The following is a 24,487-nucleotide window of genomic DNA, read 5'->3' as shown; positions in this document are numbered from 1 at the left end:
TAAGGAGAGTGATCACTTAAGATGAGCCATCACCAGCAGCGGGAGGGGCGGAGGGGGGGGGGCAGAAGGAGGAAAACCTTTCATGGTGACAAGCAAGGTAGGCTAATTCCAGCAGTTAAGAAGAACATCTGAGGAACAGTGGGGGGTGGGGTGGGGGGGAGAAGTAACCTGGGGAAATAGTTTTACTTTGTGTAATGACTCATCCATTCCCAGTCTCTATTCAAGCCTAAGTTAATTGTATCCAGTTTGCAAATTAATTCCAATTCAGCAGTCTCTCGTTGGAGTCTGTTTTTTGAAGTTTTTTTGTTGAAGGATAGCCACCCTCAGGTCTGTAATCGAGTGACCGGAGAGATTGAAGTGTTCTCCGACTGGTTTTTGAATGTTATAATTCTTGACGTCTGATTTGTGTCCATTTATTCTTTTACATAGAGACTGTCCAGTTTGACCAATGTACATGGCAGAGGGGCATTGCTGGCACATGATGCCATATATCACATTGGTAGATGTGCAGGTGAAGGAGCCTCTGATAGTGTGGCTGATGTGAAATATGCCATCATATGCCAGCAATACCAGTCGGAGAACACGTCAATCTCTCCGGTCACACGATTACAGACCTGAGAGTGGCTATCCTTCAACAAAAAAACTTCAAAACCAGACTCCAACGAGAGACTGCTGAATTGGAATTAATTTGCAAACTGGATACAATTAACTTAGGCTTGAATAGAGAATGGGAATGGATGAGTCATTACACAAAGTAAAACTATTTCCCCAGGTTATTTCTCTCCCCACCCCACCCCCCACTGTTCCTCAGATGTTCTTGTTAACTGCTGGAAATAGCCTACCTTGCTTGTCATCATGAAAGGTTTTCCTCCCCCCCCCCCCGCTGCTGGTGATGGCTCATCTTAAGTGATCACTCTCCTTACAGTGTGTATGATAAACCCATTGTTTCATGTTCTCTGTGTGTGTATATAAATCTCCCCACTGTATTTTCCACTGAATGCATCCGATGAAGTGAGCTGTAGCTCACGAAAGCTTATGCTCAAATAAATTTGTTAGTCTCTAAGGTGCCACAAGTACTCCTTTTCTTTCTGCAGATTTTTCCAGTGTTTTTTTGGCCTAAAGTTTTTAGCCTGCTGCTGCTTCAGAAAGTGCATCTCTCAACTTCATCAAGCTCCCCTTTCAAAATGCTAGAAATCCCTATTAGTCACTTCACATAACAGTTCTCAAAAATCTATTGTCTCTGCTGCCTTTTATTGCACTGTCTCCAAAGCAATAATTTCCTCCTCCTGCTATGTGAGCAGGCAGTCCAAAAAGAGTCTTATAGCAATTCTCGTAGTCTTCCCTTCTGCTAATATAAAATAATACATATATCTCAGTTGCTTGTTTGCTTTTTCATGTTGGCATGAGATAAATGAAGATGTTCTTTGAATGCCACTGTGCATAAAACTAAAGATAGCAACAAGGCTATTAAGTGCCTCATAGTTTTGATTTAAATATACAAGGAGTTTCCATCTCCTTGTGATATGCAATTGTAACTCCCATTCACGTTAATTGAAGTTATATATACATGTCAAGAGAGATGAGACCCTTCATTCTGTTTATGTGACTTTGCATAGTAATAAAAAGGCAACAAACACATTGTCTGCTACACATATAAACACTAGAACAGCACCAATATATTTTTCTGCTATAACAATAAAAAGTTACACACACCTCTCAATCTGCCCAAATAAACAGATACTATGTTTTCTCTTGTACAATAACACAGTATATACTAAAAAGAAAAGGAGTACTTGTGGCACCTTAGAGACTAACAAATTTATTTGAGCATAAGATTTTGTGAGCTATGGATGCATCCAATGAAGTGAGCTGTAGCTCACAAAAGCTTATGCTCAAATAAATTTGTTAGTCTCTAAGGTGCCACAAGTCCTCCTTTTCTTTTTGCGAATACAGACTAACACAGCTGCTACACAGCTGAAACAGTATATACTACTCGATCACTTATGCTGGTTGCTTAAGGTCCAACAGAAGCACGTTATCACCTCCTTCTTCTGTTGCTTCCTGTTTAACAACGATTTTTTCAGGGGTGAGCACAACTTTCTCTGATGGCTGGGACGTGCCTTTTGTTCCACTGCCTTTGTCTTTCTTTACTTTAGTAATCACTTCTGTGTAGGAAATCTCTTCTGTAACTGGTTCTTCTGTCCCACTTGCTGAAACTGCATGCACACCAGCTTCCTGGATTCCTTCTTGCCCTTCAGCAACTGTTCGCTCTTTATCTTTCTTATTGAGCTTGAATGTCTCCTTTGTTGGAGCTGCTTTTGAAATAGTTTTCTTGAGCCTTATCCCAGATTGTTTCAGCCTCTCTCCTGACTGCCTCATTCTCTCTCGCCTCTCTGGTGTTACTATTCTAGTTCGAAGCCTGTTCACCTTCCTGCCAAAATTTTGTCTGGTCTTCTGGATATTTTCCCTTGAAAATGCCTTTTTGATATTATCTATGCGTCTAATGCCTGATTTTTTAAATTGGGATGCTCTGCTTTCATCTATATAATATTCTTCATCAGAAGAGAGGTCATCAGGTGGAAAGAATTGCTCCTCCAGGTTTTCACCTTTTGTCCTGTCTTTGATAACAGACAGCGAAGATGGGCATTCTGTTTCCTCCTGTGAATGAAAACATAAAGACATCTTTCCACTAGTGTTTTAAGGGAGAAGAGCATTTAAGCATGTAGTTTTTTTGGCTTCTTATTTGTAAGTATCAACAGTCGAGCTATAATCATGTGGCACAGGGAGGTGGGATCTCTCCTGAGAATTTGCACGATCTCCTGAGGATAAAGGAGACTGGAAAAACTCTGATTTTGCAGCCTCTGTTCAATCCAATGCCTGTTAGGGAGATTGCTTTAAAGGCTGATTCTACTCTGAAAAGGGATTAACAATGTAAAACTAGCATCATTGTGTCCCACATTAGTGTGCCTCCATGGACTGTCTGCAGCTCAAATGTGCTTAGTTTGCAATTGGGATGTTTTTCTAGCTACCAGCCCTGCTATTCTGAGGTTGGAGAGTTAAGCTGGGTTCTTCCCTTCTCATACATCACCAGTAATGAGCATCATGCAGGGCAAGTTGGCCTGCACCTACCTACAGCCTCACTGACTCCATATGAACTCCTCAATATTACCTGTAACCCCTCCTTACTTTCATTAGGTTTGCACAGTTGTAATTAACTGGAACTTAGTAGAGAAATCTGTTGATGCACAAGGAGGAACAGAATCCAGCTCAGACTCTCCTAGGGTATGTCTTCACTGCAGCTAGTCCAGCTGATTGGCACACAGGTCTGAGCACCTAGGTCATCCTAGCCTGACTGCAGGTGGCCACACTAAAAAGCTTATGTACATGCCCATGTGTGACTGGGAGCATAGCCTGTGTCCTCACTGCAAAGGGGGCAGGTTCCAGCCCAAGTTGAAGTGGAGTCTGGGCTTTAATCCGTTCCCAAGTAGGGACGCTAGCCCAGGTTTAAAACTCCTCCAAACCCAAGTAAAAGGTTTGTGTGTGTGGATGGTGACGGATTGGGCTAAAACCCAGGTAAGAGCCAGAGTGAGCTCTGCAGTGATAACCCTTGGCAGTGGTGGGTTCATAGGAGTAAAATGTCACTGACATGAGCAGGTAAGGCTCAGTACACACCAGAAGTTGATCTGCTGAATGAGAAGCCATTTTTACATAGTCACTTTTCAGTGCCACATTTTACTCCTCCCCTATCAGTTCAGCAACAAAAGCAAAGCTCCAGGTGGCAGTAGTAGAGGCGAGCAACTCTTAGAAATATGTGAATGGCATTGTTTAGTATTACAGGCATTTTCAACAGTAAAAGTGTATTATCCCATGTTAATGCATTAGCTGAACAATCAGCAAATATTTGTGGATCTCTATAGTAAGGCTTCAATGGGAGGTTATTGAATGGTGCATTAATCACCTTGGTATCCACAGCCTGCCATGTCACAAGTATTGCTAATTTGTACTGAATATTAAATACATATTCTAGATAAGTGCCATTCTAGCCATGTACTAAGCAGAGAAACCAAATGATAAAATACATTTACTTTAAACCTTTGGCTTTGTTTGGCTGCCCTCTATTCACTAATCCCTGTCAGTGAGTTCAGCTTCAAATACACCCAACCCTCTTTCACAGGGTGCTGGTGAGGAATGGTAGCTGCGTTTTGAAAAGAAGTGACACAGAGGGAGGCAATGCTTGTGGAGGAGGTGAGCATCTCAGCTAGCATGGTGATAGGGGTTCTGTAGATACTTAGAGAAAGAGATATTTTAACAGCCAGAAAAGTGCAAGTTTTTTCTGAAAGCTCTTTTTGGGCGGTAAATTATTGGGCGTCATTGTAATGGTAATTTATGTGCAAAAAGTTTAGGGTGAATAAAGGGATACGTCTGAAAAGAGAAGGCCCAACCTGTAAATCATAGTCACATAGGAGCTGAGCCAAGAACCATTAGCTCAGTGTAATGATTCCTGTGGAGATTCTGTATCTGCCTGATCAGAGTCCATTTCTGGCCGGTACTAGCAGGCATATAGCAGAAAATGCAAAACCAGTAGCAGCTATGAGATGGAAACTGACATCCCTTTCTTATCCCAGCAATCTGCTCCTTGTGCACACAAACTACGCTGCACAAAGATTGGTTTCAGAGTAGCAGTCGTGTTAGTCTGTATTCACAAAAAGAAAAGGAGTACTTGTGGCACCTTAGAGACTAACAAATTTATTAGAGCATAAGCTTTCGTGAGCTACAGCTCACTTCATCGGATGCATTTGGGGGGGCACCGATGAAGTGAGCTGTAGCTCACGAAAGCTTATGCTCTAATAAATTTGTTAGTCTCTAAGGTGCCACAAGTACTCCTTTTCTTTTTGCACAAAGATTGTTCATACTCCAAAGAGGAGCAGCTCCTCACACAGCCTCAGGCAGAATACATGGCATATTAATATTGTTTTTGCATAATGTATCGTTTCCCATTTGTGGGATTGTCACACCTGATTCCTGGAGCTTGTCAGAATTTGGTCCATAGCTTAATAATCTTTTCTAACTACCAAGAAGTTTGAATGAGAGAGTCCACCAAGTGCCAGTCAGTTTCTCAAATGTATCTTGTGCTGATGAATTCCTGTATGGTGCACTGCAGACTGAACTGATTTCAGGCCAGAAATACAGCTGTAATTTTCAAAATGACTGATTAGTAGCAAAGCATGTTTAATTTTATTTTACAATGTATTAACTATCAGTAATATATAATAAAAAATATATTAAGCCACTCAGCAAATAAAGGCTGTTTATGGTTTGGTCATCTTATTCTGGCTTCTTTAAAACATAAAATGGCTGTTAATGCTTATCAAAATTAAGGGGAAATTATTTTGCAGTGAGATCAGCAGAATTTTATTTAACTCCATATATCAAAACCAGAATGAGCAAGAACTAGAATTCTTTGTTAATAATCTTCATTAATGTGTGAAAATTAACTTTATTACCTAGCTGTGTTATAGCTTATTTTCATAAAATGAGGGATAGCGTTTACGTAGAGCAGCTTTTCTGTAAACTCTTAATTATAGACCACTCCTTTAGCTGAAATGTTGACAACAATATTTCCTTACTAACTATTCTGAAACTTCAGTCCGTACAGGGATGAGTATAGTAGGGTGAGATTTAAGAGTCTCTCCTAGAAGAAGAAAATGAGAGATTAGGTTCTTTAGACAACATTTGGGCTGTCATCCCCTAGTGCATAGAAGACTCCAGCAGGCTTGTGTTCCCTACTGAATACCATCTCTTCAGTTGTATTTAGATTTACTGTTCACTGGTTTAAAGGGCTAGCTGTAACATTCACACATGTATTAGAATTAAGAACTATGAACTGTAAATTATCGGATAAATGTTTTGTGTGTAGGGCACGGGACTGGCACCCAGGAGTTCTGGGCAATATTTTTCAACAGACTCCTTGTGTGACCTTTGCCAAATAATTTAATTTCTCTGTTCTTCAGTTTCTGCCTCTCCCCTGGAGAAGCCAGGTATACAAAGGTCAAATTCATTCAGGTTTGTACATCATGCTGCAATCCTTAAATGGGAGGTGCTACAGAAATGCACTGTCTTACTGGAACTGGTCAACATTGTCAAGGTTTTTCAAAATAAAAATCAGTGCTATACCTCAGCCTGGTAGGGAACTGCCCACTCTGAACCACCAATGGGTTTTAGCATTACACTGTCAAAAGTCATTTTTGTTTACTAGGGAAGAGGGAGAATGAAAGCTTCTGTCTCCCAGAGTTAGAACATCTGAGGAGAGTCAGTCTTAACACAAGGGGGGATGCTGATGTGGGGAAAGATGGCTAAGACCTTGCTCCTGTTCCCCCTGAAGTCAAAGGCAACGTTCCATTGATTTCATTGGTGCAGGCTCATGCCCTAAACTGGGCATGTATGTCTCCTCATATTCCTACAAAGAGAATAAACTGTTCGCGGATGGAAACAGCAGGATGTGGCAGCATTCCTACAAGGGGAAAAGGAGTAAGATGCCTGCCTGCTTTCCCCCTTCTTCCAGCAGGAGCACAAGGTGATGGCTTGCAAGATAGCCAGATCAAATTACAAAGGGAAGGTGGGTCCTTCTCACCCAAATGTAAATTAATGTACTCACCTCATCTTACCTATCCTAGCCAGCTGGTTAGCCACTGAGATAGGAATTATTTGAGTTATAGAATGCTAGTGCAAGTCAATGGGAACGACCCGTATGCTTAAAGTTAAACCTGTGAGTAAGAGTTGGGCTGGAAAGAAGCCAGAGTTCTCAGCACCTTGCTAGCTCAAGCCTTGCATGAATAGCGTTTATAGTCTCTGAGTAGTGACTGAGTCTTGCGCCATAGTAAGAGATGCTACACAGATTGGGGTGTTTTTTTTTGTAAATTGTATTTACACTACTCAATATTTGCACTACTTGTGAAATAGTGTACGATCACATCATTGAATACTTCTAGGACTGCCTGTGTACACCAGTGGCACTAAGACTGTGCATAAACTCAACTTGGGTTTGTCCTGCTTTTGAGAACTTTACTCTGACCGTGTGCCTCCCCAGCTTGCTAACAGCCAAGTACAACAGAGCTTCCATTTTTAAGCTCTGGTCTGAACAGCACAAAGTAAACAATATGAAACTCTCTGTAGCTAGTTTGAAGATAAAGGTCGGCGCCATTACTGCTTACATTCGAATAGATGTCTCCACAGAGAGTAAAATATTTCAAACCTGATGTTTATAACACAAAGCCATTCCCTCCCGCAGAACCTGAAAGCTCCATTGCCACTGTGGATACCTTCATGCTTATTTTCAATTTAAATCAAAGTTATCAAAGCTGTACTTTGTGTGCATGCACCATGGACTTTGTAATTAAATCTGTTAATGGTCTGCCAGTGTCCTCTTGGGTCTATGCCTGTGTATGCAACTTAGGATGCTTCTAGCCAGTGCTGCCTTTTTTTCTCTTAGTGAAGGTGCACAGGAAAAGAAGCAGGGGTCCTAATGAGTCCTATCTTCTGCCGTATGCTATAGAAAAGGATGCATGGAATGAGGCAAAGGCTCCTGCCTCACTGATTGTACATAGTGGGAGTTACAGAGCATTCTCGTGCTGCCTATCAAGTAGTGGAATTTCTTTGTTTCCCCCTTTATTTTTTAAGGTGGGAAATTCCAGACTTCTATAAGTTGATTTTTAACTTTTTCTTCAATAACCTAAATAGACTGAACTCCTTAAGTATCTCATGGTAAGGCAGGTTTTCCAGACACCCGATCATTCTTGTGTCACTTGGCTAAACCCTCTCCAATTTTTCAGCAGCTTTTGTAGTGTGGCCACCAGATTGCGACACAGTGTTGCAGTAATGGTCTCACCAGGCCTGTATGTTGAGGTTATACTGCGTCATTACTGCTCCTTGATAGTCCTCTGTTTATAGAGCTAAGGATCACCAATTGTCTTTGGTCACAACTTCGCAGTGGGCATTCATGTTCAGCTGGTTATCCATCATGATCGATAAATCCTTTTCAGAGTCATTGCTTTCTAAGATATAGTCCTTCTACAGTCCTCTTTGCTTTTAAATATATGTCTTTGCATTTGGCTGAATTAAAATACATTTATGTTTGCTCCCAGCTTACCAAATGCTCAAATCATTCTGTATAATGACTTGTCCTTGTTATTTACCAGTCCACCAATCTTTGGGCAATCTGAAAACTTTATCAATTATTTTATATTTTCATTGAGGAAAACATTAAAAAGCATTTGGCCAAGATTCCTGCAGGACCCCACTCACAACATCCCCTACTTGATGATCCTTTCCCATTAACAATTACATTTTCAGATTACCTATGAGCCATTTTCTAGTCAATGCAATGTATGCTACAGGGATTTTGTATAGTGCAAGTATTTTTTTAATCAGCGTGTCAGGCAGTGCCAGTTCACATGCAGACATCTCATCAACTAAATGTGTAGTCCCATCTGAGGATATAAAGTTTGACAAAAACCTATTTCTCATAAAAACCACACTGATTTACATGAATTATGCTACAATACCTTATTTCTTTATTGACTGAATCCCGTATCAGCCGTTCCATTATTTTACCTGGGATCAATGTCGTGCTAACAGGCTTATAATTAATTACCTGAGTCATCCCCTTTATTCTTGAAATATTGGCATGACTTTAGCTTTCTTCCAGTCCCCTGGAACTTCTCCAGTGTTCCAAGTTTCATTAAATACCAACATCAATAGTCTCGAGAGCTGCTCAGCCAACTCTTAAATTCTGAATGCTTCGTTTTTGCAAACAAAGCTCTTTTAAAGGAAGGGGGGCTTGTTTGTTTTCATATGGAATAAAGCGCTATAGACCCTTTTCAAAATGTACAAATACATCTTAATTCATCTGCAGCCTTTCCCCACTGGGTCCCCGGTGTCCCTGTGAGCCAGGTCTCAATATTTTCTAGAGGATAAGTTTACACAACAAAGTGTCAGCTTCAGGACTGGAACTAAAGTGTCTCTGCTCCAGCCCCAGTACATAATCCACTGAGGCCATAATAACGCCCGTCGAATAAGCCGGTTATTCCACTGATAAAGCAGAGCTGTAGAGTAATGAAAAAACACTATTTATCTCAAAGCACTTTTGAGAGTTGAGTACACAAGAGTAACCTCATTACAGAGCAGAGGGGTTGAGAGACTTTCCAATAGTGACATAGGAAGGGTCAGACCCAGGACAACAACAAATATCCCCCAAACCAAGGCTGGACAGTACTCCTCAGTTGAGCCTGTCCATGCGTCGTTGAGATTCAAAAGCTGCAACTATTTTAGCTGCAGTGTTTTTTGTTAGTGTTGTTTTTTTGAAAAAGAAGCTTTTGCCTTATTTTTTTAAATAAGGAGACAATCTGATTTTTTTTCCCCGCTGCCCTTGTTTTCACAAGCAACTGAACCATTTTGTTTGATCTTGCCAGACAAAAATACACATGTGAGCAGAGACCAGACATGGAAAATGTCCATCCAAATGGTGATTGTTGCACAATCATGTTGTTGCAAGCATCCAATAAAAGGGAGTTATAATGTAACAATTGGCTTATAAACACATTAAGATATTGTTTCACACGGACATAAGGTGTTCAATTCTATACAAAAAAGCCCCAGAGAAATGAGTCTTTGTCTAGATCATCTTTCCATTTCAATCCATCCTGTCCACCCTCTAGTAGCTCTTTGGAATAATATGTCACATTTTACATACGAGGAAACTAAGGGTCTGGTTACAGTATGGTGTAAGCCCAGGGTTAGTAGAACCTGAGTTAGCAGACCCTGGGGTTGTTAACCTAGAACTGGCGCGTCTACATTCATCTGTAACTTTAGGTTAGAAATTGTTAAACCCTGGAGCTCCAGTGTCTACACTGCATTGTGCAAGCCTGAGTCCAAACACCCATTTCCCAGACTTCCTAGCACTCTACCAAAATGTGGTTGCTCTAGCCTTTTGTTGACAGTGCAATGTGGGAAAACTTGTCTGTCCGTCAAACTTGAGGACAAGGGAAGTTGGCCCATGGGATACGTTTGGTGAACACCCAAAGCACAAGTCCAGAGGGGCTGTGTCTACACTGCAAAGCAACAGAGCTTGAATCCTGGGTCCCTGCTTGACCCAGTACAACCATGGGTCCTGGGACCCTGGGTGCAAGCCCTGGATTAGTGCAATTTGTGTGTCGATGAAAAGAGGGTTAGGCTTGAGCCTAAATTTGAATTTTGAGCTTAGACATACCATAATACAAAAAGAATAAAAACCTGCCCCCCATTAATGGCAAAATTTCCATTGACTTCAATGGGACCAGCAGTTCATCCAACAAGTAACTCGGAAACAGATAAAGCCATTTTTGACATAGGCCTTGTCTTTCCTTGTAGCAATGTGTCAGGTACCTGTAGCTACAGGTGGCAGTGAAAGGCTCTGGCAGAGGGTTGGGGAGGCAGCAAGAAAAGGATCTAGCAGCTCCCCATGGCTGGAGCCTTTCGCTGTGGTGGAGAAAGCTCTCTACTGTCTTCCCACTGCCAGAGCCTGTGTAGGGTCCACACCCTGTGATACTGGCTTGTCCCTACCCTGCTCACCTAAATAGTGCCTCACTGTTTACATTGCTAGCTGGGTATGCTGTGTCTGTACACTACACGCCCCTGTAAATGTAGAGAGACCTGTTAAGTGCCATTCCCTCTCCCACTTTTCCATACTCATTCCTTCCTAAATAGATTATAACAATTGATTTTAACATTCCAGGAGTGCGAATCATCCTATCACATTTTAGCAATACAAACTATATTGAATTTATGCCCATCCATGAGCAATTCTAATTCCTCTTGTTTATTACTCAGGCTCCTAGTATTGGTGTCTGGGTAATTCAAGAATTTCTTCTTTTCCTGCCTTTTGTTCCTTAATTAATTTTTTTTCCAATATCTTGATTTTGTGCTCATTGAATGCTCATAGTTTGCCTCTTTTTACCCTCCCCTTTTGCTATTAGTTTAACACCCTCCTGACTACACGAGCCAGTCTGTCCCCAAGGAGATTGGCCCCCCTTCTACTGAGGTGGAAGCCATCCAAATTAGACAACCCCACTCTCCCCATAAAAGCTGGACCAATGTTCCCCAAAACCCTCTGTCCGACACTACTTACCTAGCCAGAGGTTCAATTCCATAATCTTCTCCATGAGGTGAAAAGTGCCTGGTTTGTAGAGTTGGTCAAATTTTTTGAATGCAAAATGTTTTTTTTTCCCATAGAAAAATGACATTTTTTAAAAAACAAAATGTTTTGTTCAAAACTATTGACTTTTTCAACAATTTTCATTTTTGTACCTTTTTTGCCACTTTTTAATACAAATTTTTATCAAAAATGTTGTCAAAACATGTTTCAATATGTTGAAACTTTTTGTTGACTGAAGAATGAATTTTTAGTAAATGAAAAAAACTCAATGATTTCAGTGATGATCTGATAAAAGAATGCAATTTAAATAACACAAAAATAATGAAAAAATGGTCAATTTTTACTGGGAGAAATGGAAATTACTTCAATGAATTAAAAAATTCTAAGTAGGTGCACTAGGTTTGTCTTTCAGCACCCAGACTGAGTTTGCCGGGCTGGCAGTTAAAAAAAAGACCATCTCTTTCTTTGTAAACATCTGATCCAGGAATAATTGAGCCAATACCATGAAACTACAGAAAACCATTTATTTACAGTCACTTTTCAGACTGCACGTTAAAACTAAAACGATCAATACTCATAACCCTCCACACATTTCCCAGCCCCAAGTAAAAAGTTAGAAAAATGATAAAAAATAAAATAAAATAAAAACAAAGAAAAAACAAAATAATAAATAGTATGACATCCCTTCAGCTCCAGAATCTATTCTGAAAAATATAATAACCATTACAAGCCAAAATACTCTCAACCTCCTCAAAGTCAGAACATCCTTGTACCAAAACTACAGGCAAAACAGCCAAAAATACAGAATTACATCATTTTATTGTGTTGCTCAGTGCAAAGTAATGGGCCAGTGACCTGTCACCTTGAGCCTACATGATGTGCGGAATACTCATGGGCAAAATGTTTAACAATTGCAAATGGGATAAATAAACCCCTCACACTCCTGAAGCTGGAGCACAAATCAGGCAATAGGCAGTCAAGTGCCAGGATTGTTGACTAAGTGGTGACTGACAACTGATTTGTAAAAGAAACAAACCTAAAAATGAAAAGAAGTACTTGTGGCACCTTAGAGACTAACAAATTTATTAGAGCATAAGCTTTCGTGAGCTACAGCTCACTCACGAAAGCTTATGCTCTAATAAATTTGTTAGTCTCTAAGGTGCCACAAGTACTCCTTTTCTTTTTGCGAATACAGACTAACACGGCTGCTACTCTGAAACCTAAAAATGTTTGATACATGATAAAGAATAACAAAAATACCCTCACCGGCAAGACCTGCAAACAATCTGCAGCTTGTAGGCAAGAAATTAAATCAAAACCATATCACAGCCCAGGAATTTACATTTTAAATTGACTGTACATTATTCAAAGCAATGCCCAAAGTAAATCTCTAAAACACAACATCACCCTCATGCCTATTAATACACTCATTAATCATGTAGCCAGCTGGTTAACAGAAATTACCATAACAACCCATCCATTGACCAAAAAGTGTCCTTCGCACCACACAATTTATGTTACTGCTAAAGCCCCCTTGCTATTAACCCTTCTGTCAATCCTTAGCCTCTGGCTACCCAATTACAAAGCATCCCATCATTTTGTAAAAGTGTCACTCTTTCACTGCAAGCATGGGACTAAATCACACATGATCTTGCTGTAGTTTTGCAGATTTGGAATTAAAATCTCTGCCATCAGGCCAAGTCTGTTCAAATAGAAGCGAAATAGGATTATTTCTTAAGGGCACTTATGTGAGTTCACCCCATAAAGTACGTGCTGAATAAACTCTTCTGCACATAAGACCAAAAAATGCGCCATTCTGGGGGCAAGTGGAATTGTTCTTACATAATGAAAATGTGCTTAGTGTGGCCAGCACAGTAAATCCCTCATTCTACTTTCATAAAGCTTCAACTACAATCCCTGTTTCTTAAATTCTGACAGAGGTTCACCAATTTAACTCAAACCACATGCTTGCCCTCAGTGTTGTTGTAGGTAATATCTTTTATTGGCCCAACTGCTGCTGGCGAGAGAGACAAGCTTTCCCTCTTACACAGAGCTCTTTTTCAGGTCTGGGACAGCTACTCAGAATGCCACAGCTAAATACCAGGTCGAACATTTAGCATAGGTAGTTAGCACATGTTGCAAGGGCCATTCAAGGTGAAGAGACCCATTAACACCCTCCTTGTAAAAAGTGGTTACGCACAGGTGGATGTGTCATTACACAAAGTAAAACTATTTCCCCATGTTTATTTCCCCCCTACTGTTCCTCACACGTTCTTGTCAGCTGCTGGAAATGGCCCACCTTGATCATCAATACAAAAGGTTTTCCCCCTTCCCCCGCTCTCCTGCTGGTAATAGCTCACCTTTCCTGATCACTCTCCTTACAGTGTGTATGGTAAGACCCATTTTTTCATGTTCGCTGTGTATATAAATCTCCCCACTGTATTTTCCACAGCATGCATCCGATGAAGTGAACTGTAGCTCACGAAAGCTTATGCTCAAATAAATTTGTTAGTCTCTAAGGTGCCACAAGTCCTCCTTTTCTTTTTGCGGATACAGAATAACACAGCTGCTACTCTGTAACTACTTCTGCTAAACTAGCTGTTCGACCTTGCATTTAGCTGTGACACTGAGCATCTTTTCCAGACCCGAAGAAGAGCTCTGTGTACCTCAAAAGCTTCTCTCTCTCTCACACCAACCAAACTTGGTCCAATGGAAGATATTAACTCACCCACCTCATCTCATCAAGAAATCCATTCTCTCATTAACTGACTAGAGTGATCCAATGAGAACTCAGTGAGCAAAAAGTTAGACAACTGTACAATGTCATTCTGAGCATCTCCCATCTCATCCACTCCCTGGGACAGCTTCTGAATGATGTAAAGGGCAGCTGCAGCCCCAAAAGGAAGCTATGTATTCATCTGAGAGAAATAGGCATATTTAAAGTCTGCTAAACAAGTAAGCCCAGTGAATCAGTACCTCTGAAGTCCCTGAAAGTCCAGTAAGTACCCCTTAGGAGGTTCCATGTTAAGTGGGTATCAGCATAGGGAACCCTGTGAATTTGTCATTAGTAGCTCAAAATATGCAATTTCCTATACAACCTCTTTTAAATGTAGATACAAAGAACATCTGCATGTGTGAGAAGGGGCAGAGACAGGGACCAGACAGGAGGTGCTATGATAAAACAGGACCTTTGCTAATAACTTGCTTTCAGTCCTGGCCCACAACAACAAAAGGTACGGTTCTGGCAGACTAGATACAGTTGGAAGAGATGCAGATCTATTAAGTACACCAGGGTGCTGTGGCTAACCACTAAAAGTCTGTAACATGCTATTGATGAGCTCAGATTTTCCCCAGTTCTGCAAATGTGCTGGTTTGAGCAACTTCAGTCCTGTAACACCCATGGAAGAAAATGACTTCAGGAGTCTTCACTGGCTTATAAAGTTAAATCAGAAGCTACTCATCCTGAAAGGCAAGTTCAGTTACAGGGAAGTAGAACTCCGTTCCCAGGTGTGGAGTCAGCACAAAAGGATAAGCACCAAGGAGACTTTTATAATGATCAGCCACAACTCCTATGGATAAATCATATCTAGGCTGTCTAATGATTTGGGGAAGTGGCATAGGAAATGGAGGGTGATCATCTAACTACAATATTCTGGTGCCTTCCAGGCCAAACCCAAGCAAAACTTTGAAAACAGGTCCCATACAAATGCAAATTAAGATCAGCTGTTTTCACCACTTCATTTTCTCGGATAGGGAAAGTCTATGTTGGCTCTAGGAGGATTATTAACTCACCCTAGTTCACACCATCACAGAAGAACAGCAAATCTGGGCAAGTCTGATTACACTGGTTCAGAAAATACATGGAGTCAGGTTTATAATCCCATCTGAACAGAGCCCATGAAGTTCATAGCCATGAGTCGCCTTTTAGGGATATAAATGATCAGACTAATCTCATCCTTTCCCACCCCCCTTCAATTTCAAGCTTCTTTCCTTGTAAACATATCCCTGAAAGGGTAAATTTATCACTCAAGCATTGACAGTTTGTAACTGCTTTTTCCTAAGGAGCACAGGTTATTCATGGTCTCCCTCTCTGCCTCCAGTGTTTTAGGAGGGCCACGGGCCAGTTCACAGTTGTGGGGGGCAATATCCGGAGATGCCACTGATGACTCTAGGTCACTCACACTCACTCACAGCTGACTGAGCTGGCTATGCTACTGAAGAGCCAACTTGGCTGTTGGCCACAACAGGTGCGGACCACTCAGAAGTGTGAACAACCACCTGGATTTAGTGGACTAAGGATGGCCCTGAAGGCAATTCCTTTGTTATAGCTCTGCTCTGACACAGTCTCTGTGGTTTTAGCTAAAGCAATTAACTTTTCTTTCTTAGTTTCCCCATCTGTAAAATGTGATTATATAGTCACCTATGCCACACAAGTAATATGAAGAGTAAATAGTTAAAGTTTGTAAAGCACAATGTAAGTGCTAAAATTCACTAGAATGCACACCAAACCCTCAGTGTCTGGGGAGCAAGCTGGCACCACATTCATCAGCTTAGTTAGACAACTGTCTCTTTAAAAAAAACCTTAATTTTTCAAGGAATGTACTTGGAGCACCTCAAAAGCAGCAGCATCATGTCATCTGGGTGCCAGTCCTGTGTCCAGCCAATCATACACAACCAACCGAGCTGCAACAGGAATTTTATGGTGACCTGATGACTCTATGTCACATTTACATTTTTATTTCTATACATGTAAACGAGTCAGGTAGGTTCGGAGTGTATCCCAATGAATCAACTCACCAACCTTCTTCACAATTCCAGGCCTTTGCCCTGTGTGTAGTGATGTGATCGTGGTAGAGAGGAATCAATTATTGTGCGGTACAAGGATGCAAAGTTGTTTGGCAGGCCAACTCAAAAACATGAAAGCCAACTCATTTTAGGAATGCCCACTTAGTTTGCCAAAGCATTTTCAAATGTGAAAGGCAATAGCCAAGAGTGAGAGCCAGAATTCCTTTCATAGGACATCTTTTCTACTGGACTTTGTAACTAGTTCCTGAAATAAAAGCCATTACCTCAGGCACCTTGTCTAACTGGTTCCTAGGCTCTTTTAAACTTATAACTTCTAAATCAAAATAAAATTTCACCAGAGGTAACTCCCAGCTTGACCAGAGAGTTCCAAGAGATAACAAAAAAAAAAAGGAACAGATTCTTTCAAAATGAAAAAAACAAAGCATGCGCACGCACACACACACTTTAATTCCACCTTTTAATTAATTTATCCAGAATGACTAAAATAGCCAAAGACCACTCTACTGCAGACAAACATCACTTTTTCTGAGCTGTTCCTCAAAACTATCTGAGACTACTGCTTACCTTTCCTTCCCCATTTTCTGTTGTGTATCCCTCTAACCTATACTACTGCAGTACCAACAGGACACACAGTACCCCAATTTGAATTAAAACTGACTTCAACCATGACAACAGCCTGGGTGGCAGGGGTACCTGGCTGCCTCTCTCTCTCCATTACATGGCCTGCTTAAAAATTAATCATCTCTAGAACAGTGAAAAATATTCACATTGAGCCTCGAACCCATTTGAATTGAGTTTGGAAGGTTTCCATTCTGATTGGATGTTTGAGGTGAAGCCAGCAAGAGAACCGACTTTACTTCCAACTGACCTGAGCCAAATTACACTATGCAGTTTGCTAACCCAATTGCCAACTGAACCCCCAACTATTTTCTCAGCCCTAATTCTAACAATGTAAACCACCCTTTGTTCTCATTTCCCTAACTCTCATGGTCAAAGATTCTCATTAGGTCTCCATTTAGCATAAGGGCTCTTGCAACTCTTTTTTGCGCGGGATTAAGGGCTCTTGGACAATCATTTCCAGGCCAGCATCCTCTAATCTGCTTCTGCCTCTATTAATTGTATCGATCTATTAATAGTTTCAAATCTATTAAGAAAAATTAACTGGGGCAATTTTCTCTGTGTTCATTTTATAAACGAACCCTGCTGTGCTGATTGACAGAGGCCATTACAGAAATACAAACTCATTAATCCAAACAGGTAAGTCACGTTCCCCTCATTACACACAGTCCTTCACAATATCCTAATGCCTGTCAGGCAAAATTCCACTGTAGACCAAGTCTTCCCTTCCAACATCCAACTCAATCATGAACTTGGTTATGGTGCAATGTAGCATACAGTGTAGTAGCATCGAAGTCCCAAATTGCTTCAGTGCATGTCAATGGACTGTCACTCCTCTTATAGTGAAGTTTGACTCCATTAATGCCTTGGCGGTGTTTGCGAGGGGAAAGGGGGTGGTTGCACTATATCAGTGTAGCTGCACTGGACCAAGCCCCTGGTGTAGTAGCACTGCACTGCTGTACAAAGTGACTTGTACCAGCGCAGTGTGTAAAGTTTCAATACACTCCTAGCAGGTTCCTCTGCTCTAATGCTCCTGGAATGGGGACAGTTATCACCCACCAGCAAGGTGTTAAATGTTGCATCCCAAAAGGATTAGCAGATCAGGGATCAGAGAAGTTTCCATTAGCTAAAGAGTGTGTGTGTGCGCGGGGGGCGCGGGAGGGGGAAGCCTACACTAGAAAAGACCGATTTAATTACATTGGTCAGGGGTATGAAAAATCCACACCCCAAGTGGTGCAATTAAACCAATTTAAGTTCCTGTGTAGACAGAATTCTTCCGTCGACCTAACTACCGCCTCTCAGGGAGGTGGATTACCTACGCCAATGGAAGAATCTCTCCTGTTGGCATAAGTAGTGTCTACATTGAAGTGCTTCAGCTGTGTCACTGAAGCTTTTTTATCCGTGCTAAGAGGAATCCACTCTTGCTGTAGCTGATCTAAACAGGGATGGGAATATGAAGATTGAAGAGGATAATTCAAGATGCTGATTCTGTTCAAGAAAATCAGATTCACGGAGGCTCTCGGCAAAGTCTCCTTTGTATGAAAAGCATAAGACGAGACAATAAAAGGAGCATCAGTTGTCTTTTATGGTTCTGTGTAAATCTCTGGTAGGACATTGCCACAGTCTTTTTCATGAACTATTTGAAAATAAAACAACAACAAACATGTCTGTGGGAAAAAACAAACATCGTGTTTTGTATTGAATTAGACATTTCTCCCCCCCATCATCAGTTTCCACCGACACTGTTTTCATTGCTAACCAGAGGTTTGACTATTACCTCCTCTTACTAGAAATCAAATAATTTAAAAGCTAAATCAGGGCCTACAAACACTTATGCACATGAATAACTTTTCTCAGATGAATACCCCCAATCATGGACATGGGTCTACTCAAATGAAAAAAGCTATTTGTATATGTTCACTGATATTTTAAAGACTACGTAATGATAAATGATATACACAAACAAAACTTTTAGGGTCCTAGTAAGGGGCTGAGCACCCTCAGTTCCCACTGAATTCTAGAGAAGTCGAGCATGTGATGCTAGCAGACCAGGTGCCAGCTCAGGCCAAGATCCCCATGCCTCCACTGAACACTGACAAATACTTACTTGGAATCAGTCTGACTCACCTGGGTGTTAGTATTGTTAACACAGGTATTAGAATGATAAGCAAGTGTTTAGACTTTATGGAATGCTTGTGAGCTGCTGCAGGCATTAATCTCACTTACAATGTCTGTTTCCTATCCCACATTACAAGGTAATATCTGCGTGTTTGCATTGTAAGCCTCTGTAACTGTAAGTCAGCAGGCAGGAGACAGCCAGTGTGAAATGCTGGTCTCCAACAGGAGTTATGTCCTGCCTGACAAGGAAGGCCCATCGACACCAGATGGACTAGACTGGAACATTTAAGAGGACAAAAGACTTTGTTGTTTACTCTCCCCTCTATAAAAAGAAAAGGAGTACTTGTGGCACCTTAGAGACTAACAAATTTATTTGAGCATAAGCTTTCATGAGCTACAGTTCACTTCATTGGATGCATTCAGTAGAAAATACAGTGAGGAGATTTATATACACACACAGAGAACATGAAACAATGGGTTTTATCATACACACTGTAAGGAGAGTGATCACTTAAGATGAGCTATTACCAGCAGGAAGGGGGGGAGGAGGAAAACCTTTTGTGGTGATAATTACAGTCTACATACCACACAGACTATGCTGACAGCTTGTGCCACACACTCAAAGAAATTGCGAGACCACCTGATCAACATCCTCTACAGCAAACAGGGAAAGATTAAGAATGAGCTCTCAAAATTGGATACTCTCATAAAGAGCCAACCTTCCACACAAATTTCCTAGTGGCTGGACTTTACAAAAACCAGACAAGCCATTTACAATACACACTTTGCTTCTCTACAAAAGAAGAGGGACACTACACTATCTAAGCTACTACATGCCACAAGGGGCCACAACAGTGGTTCCCTTAACCCACCCAGCAATATTGTTAATCTATCCAACTATACTCTTAGCCCAGCAGAAGAATCTGTCCTATCTAGGGGCCTCTTCTTTTGCCCCTCCACCCCCACAAACATGATTCAGTTCTGTGGTGACCTAGAATCCTATTTTCGACATCTCCGACTCAAGGAATATTTCCAACATACCTCTGAACAATATACTAACCCACAAAGACCTTCCTACCAACACTACAAAAAGAAGGATTCTGGGTGGACTCCTCCTAAAGGTTGAAACAGACTGAACTTCTACATAGAGTGCCTCCCCTGATGTGCACGGGCTGAAATTGTGGAAAAGCAGCATCACTTGCACCATAACCTCAGCCGTGCAGAACACAATGCCATCCACAGCATCAGAAACAACTCTGACATCATAATCAAAAAGGCTGACAAAGGAGGTGCCGTCATCATCATGAATAGGTCGGAATATGAACAAGAGGCTACTAGGCAGCTCTCCAACACCACTTTCTACAAGCCATTACCCTCCGATCCCACTGAGGGTTACCAAAAGAAACTACAGCATTTGCTCAAGAAACTCCCTGAAAAAGCACAAGAACAAATCTGCACAGACACACCCCGGAACCCCAACCTGGGGTATTCTATCTGCTACCCAAGATCCATAAACCTGGAAATCCTGGACGCCCCATCATCTCAGGCATTGGCACCCTGACAGCAGGATTGTCTGGCTATGTAGACTCCTTCTTCAGGCCCTACGCTACCAGCACTCCCAGCTATCTTCGAGACACCACTGACTTCCTGAGGAAACTACAATCCATCAATGATCTTCCTGAAAACACCATTCTGGCCACTGTGGATGTAGAAGCCCTCTACACCAACATTCCACACAAAGATGGACTACAAGCCGTCAGGAACAGTATCTCCGATAATGTCACGGCTAACCTGGTGGCTGAACTTTGTGACTTTGTCCTCACCCATAACTATTTCACATTTGGGGACAATGTATACCTTCAAATCAGCGGCACTGTGATGGGTACCCGCATGGCCCCACAGTATGCCAACATTTTTAGGGCTGACTTAGAACAACACTTCCTCAGCTCTCGTCCCCTAATGCCCCTACTCTACTTGCACTACATTGATGACATCTTCATCATCGGGACCCATGGAAAAGAAGCCCTTGAGGAATTCCACCAGGATTTCAACCATTTCCATCCTACCATCAACCTCAGCCCGGACCAGTCCACACAAGAGATCCATTTCCTGGACACTACAGTGCTAATAAACGATGGTCACATAACCACCACCCTATACCAGAAACCTACTGACCGCTATTCCTACCTACATGCCTCTAGCTTTCATCCAAATCACACCACATAATCCATTGTCTACAGCAAAGCTCTATGATATAACTGCATTTGCTTCAACCCCTCAGACAGAGACAAACACCTACAAGATCTCTATCATGCATTCTTACAACTACAATACCCACCTGCTGAAGTGAAGAAACAGATTGACAGAGCCAGAAGAATACCCAGAAGTCACCTACTACAGGACAGGCCCAACAAAGAAAATAACAGAACGCCACTAGCCATCACCTTCAGCCCCCAACTAAAACCTCTCCAACGCATCATCAAGGATCTACAACCTATCCTGAAGGACGACCCATCACTCTCCCAGATCTTGGGAGACAGGCCAGTCTTTGCTTACGGACAGCCCCCCAACCTGAAGCAAATACTCACCAGCAACCACACACCACACAACAGAACCACTAACCCAGGAACCTATCCTTGCAACAAAGCCCGTTGCCAACTCTGTCCACATATCTATTCAGGGGACATCATCATAGGGCCTAATCACATCAGCCATACTATAAGAGGCTCCTTCACCTGCGCATCTACCAATGTGATATATGCCATCATGTGCCAGCAATGCCCCTCTGCCATGTACATTGGCCAAACTGGACAGTCTCTACGTAAAAGAATGAATGGACACAAATCAGACGTCAAGAATTATAACATTCAAAAACCAGTCGGAGAACACTTCAATCTCTCCGGTCACTCAATTACAGACCTGAGAGTGGCTGTCCTTCAACAAAAAAAACTTCAAAAACAAACTCCAACGAGAGACTGCTGAATTGGAATTAATTTGCAAACTGGATACAATTAACTTAGGCTTGAATAGAGACTGGGAGTGGATGGGTCATTACACAAAGTAAAACTATTTCCCCAGGTTATTTCTCCCCCCCCACCCCACCCCCCACTTTTCCTCAGACGTTCTTGTTAACTGCTGGAAATGGCCCACCTTGAATATCACCACAAAAGGTTTTCTTCCTTCCCCACCCCCTTCCTGCTGGTAATAGCTCATCTTAAGTGATCACTTTCATCCGATATGAAGTGAGCTGTAGCTCACGAAAGCTTATGCTCTAATAAATTTGTTAGTCTAAGGTGCCACAAGTACTCCTTTTCTTTTTCCTTACAGTGTGTATGATAAAACCCATTGTTTCATGTTCTCTGTGTGTGTATATAAATCTCCCCACTGTATTTTCCACCGAATGCATCCGATGAAGTGAGCTGTAGCTCAGGAAAGCTTATGCTCAAATAAATTTGTTAGTCTCTAAGGTGCCACAAGTACTCCTTTTCTTTTTGTGAATACAGACTAACGGGGCTGCTACTCTGAAATATCCCCTCTATGGAGATGAGTCTGGCAAGTGAATCCTTCCCATCAGCTGAGTTTGCATCTCAAAGCACAGGGAGGGAAGGGAATAAAAAACCCATAACAAAGAGGAACTGTATCTTTTATGGTGCTTGGATGCTGGGGTGCAAGGTTCACTAGGCGTAAGCAAAAGATTCCCTGTGCTTCATATGTGTTTGCCCTAAGGAGCTTGTTTATTATGGAAGCTTTTATTAGTTTTTTTAAATTTAAGATTGGAACTCTTATATCCTTTTCCTATATAATAAATCTTTAGATAGTTTATTATACAATTGGCTGCAAGCATTGTCTTGACCTGGGGTAAATGACTGGTCCTTTGGGACTGGGATTAACCTGAACATTGCTTTATCCTTGGTGTCAGGGACCATGTGTCCACCCATCTGGGTGACAAGACTGACTGGAGTACCCAAAGCGATGGTCTGAGACTCCATGTTATGGCTGTTAGAGAGTCTGAGGAGTTTACGCTGGGTAATTGGTTGGTGAAATCTTAGTACAGAATTTGGGGTTTGTGCCCCACTTCCTAGCAGTCTGCCCAGAGGTTGGTACTCATGTTCCTGTGTCACTGCAGGACAGCTTGATGGAGCATGCTTAGAACTTCACAGGATTAAGTCCTTAACATCTAGTATTGCAGCATATTCCAGTAAGCGGCCTAGCCTTATAACTCCCCTAGCACGATTAACTTTTTTGTATTTGTATGATCCACGGACAAGAAACTTATTTTCAAGCAACTTGCATTCAGACAATATTTATTCGTTTACAAGAACAAGTAGCATTATAAAATAATCGTAATGTAAGAAAAATATATTTGTTTTTGATCCTGCAAAACCTTGCTCATGTTAGTAGTCCTTAGTCATGTATTTCCAAAGCAGTCAGTCAGTGAGACTACAAAAGCAAAAGGACTGCTTGTGTGATAAGGGGGTGCAGGTCTGAATTTAGTTTTGAATATTCGTTCCTATGAATTGAGACCATGAAAAAACTTTTCACAGCTACAAAAAACCTTGATAACTTTGCAAATAAAATACACTACACTTAGCATTAAAGGAATGACTAAATTCTGGAGCCTCCATAAATAGTTTTGCTGTTTGGACTTCTACCTAATATGGTGAAAAAACAACAGATGATTGTCAGGCATGACTAGCATGACAAGATTTACAGTGCCTGCCTCATATTACCTTTCACATAGGCAACAAATAGTCCTTGCTGATCTGCAGTTAATATTACACTCCTGGCTGAGAAGCCAACCAATACTAATAATAGACTCTGTGAATTGCCATCAGTGGGTTCGTGTTGAAAGACACCGAGAGGCAGAAATCAATTTTAAAGAACATATAACACAACTCCTATACTGGGAAGACTGTGTTACCTGTCTTTTGATTTGTTAAACAACTAGTGCTTCCCATTAACTGTTAAGGTTGTGGCAAAACTTCAAAGGTAAAATAAATTAAAGTGCATACATACCTGGTATATTACAACCCGAAATTTGTTTTTTCTCAGCATCTCTTCTTGTTTTGCTTCAACCTTTCGCACATTAGCACTCTGCTTTTCCACACGTGCCCTCACTTCTTTAACATGGGAACTAACTTTGCAGGTTTTCTCAAGCAACTTCTTAACAGTGTAGCCTGTATTGCCATGAGTTTGGGCAAGCTTTAAAATATCAATCTGTATGGTCTTGATAGCATTCTCCATTTCTCTGTGTCGCTCTTCTATTCTTTTCTGGCTCTCCTGTACACTGTGTACAATGTTGGCCACTTTATCTAGGACTGTCACAATTGTATATGCAGCATCTTGCTCTTCATCTTCTGTGACATTTGAGAGACGATTTTGGTGGATTTTATCAGCCTCCGAGGTAACTTCATGGTGATCCATTTTGTCTGTGTTCAGTCAGGTTTACAGGAACTGAAGTATAAATGCTCCCCACGATGACTGTTCAAATCGTAGGGAAACAATTCTGGCACCTGTGCAAGAAGCTTGACAGCTGGCCTCAGAGATGTTCAGAGCAGGGTGTGAAACTCCATCCCTGGAGGTTGGTCAAATATTTATAACTACAGACTATCCCTCTATGATTATTTGGATACTTTTTGCAATATGAAACCTCTAAAATTAGGAAGCAATGTCTGGAATGAAACATACATTTAAAGGGTCACACTTCTGTACCAATGAAGTTATTAGTGTTAATCCGGGAAAGTTAAGCAACTTACT

At 41.4% G+C, this 24,487-nt stretch overlaps 1 protein-coding gene across 1 annotated transcript; it reads right to left on the bottom strand.

Moving 5' to 3' along the window:
* Positions 1–2,001: 2,001 nt before the first annotated feature.
* On the bottom strand, positions 2,002–24,374 carry CAVIN4 (caveolae associated protein 4). Its single transcript, XM_038391951.2, has 2 exons — positions 23,747–24,374; positions 2,002–2,658 (listed from the first exon to the last, which is right to left on the bottom strand). The coding sequence occupies exons 1-2, from the start codon at positions 24,152–24,154 to the stop codon at positions 2,002–2,004; spliced, it is 1,065 nt and encodes a 354-aa protein (XP_038247879.1). The 5' UTR covers positions 24,155–24,374.
* Between the last annotated feature and the right edge of the window lie 113 nt (positions 24,375–24,487).

The sequence above is a fragment of the Dermochelys coriacea genome, chromosome 2, assembly GCF_009764565.3.
Source record: "Dermochelys coriacea isolate rDerCor1 chromosome 2, rDerCor1.pri.v4, whole genome shotgun sequence".
Taxonomy (NCBI): Eukaryota; Metazoa; Chordata; order Testudines; family Dermochelyidae; genus Dermochelys; species Dermochelys coriacea.
This window is presented reverse-complemented; position numbering and strand designations above follow the sequence as displayed.

What these genes read in the sequence shown, in the direction of transcription:
- CAVIN4 (XM_038391951.2), bottom strand. Translation starts at nt 24,154, where the DNA reads ATGGATCACCATGAAGTTACCTCGGAGGCTGATAAAATCCACCAAAAT. An exon ending in TTCGGGTTGTAATATACCAG is followed by an intron (nt 2,659 to 23,746) that starts GTATGTATGCAC and finishes TTTCATTCACAG; the next exon opens with GAGGAAACAGAATGCCCATC.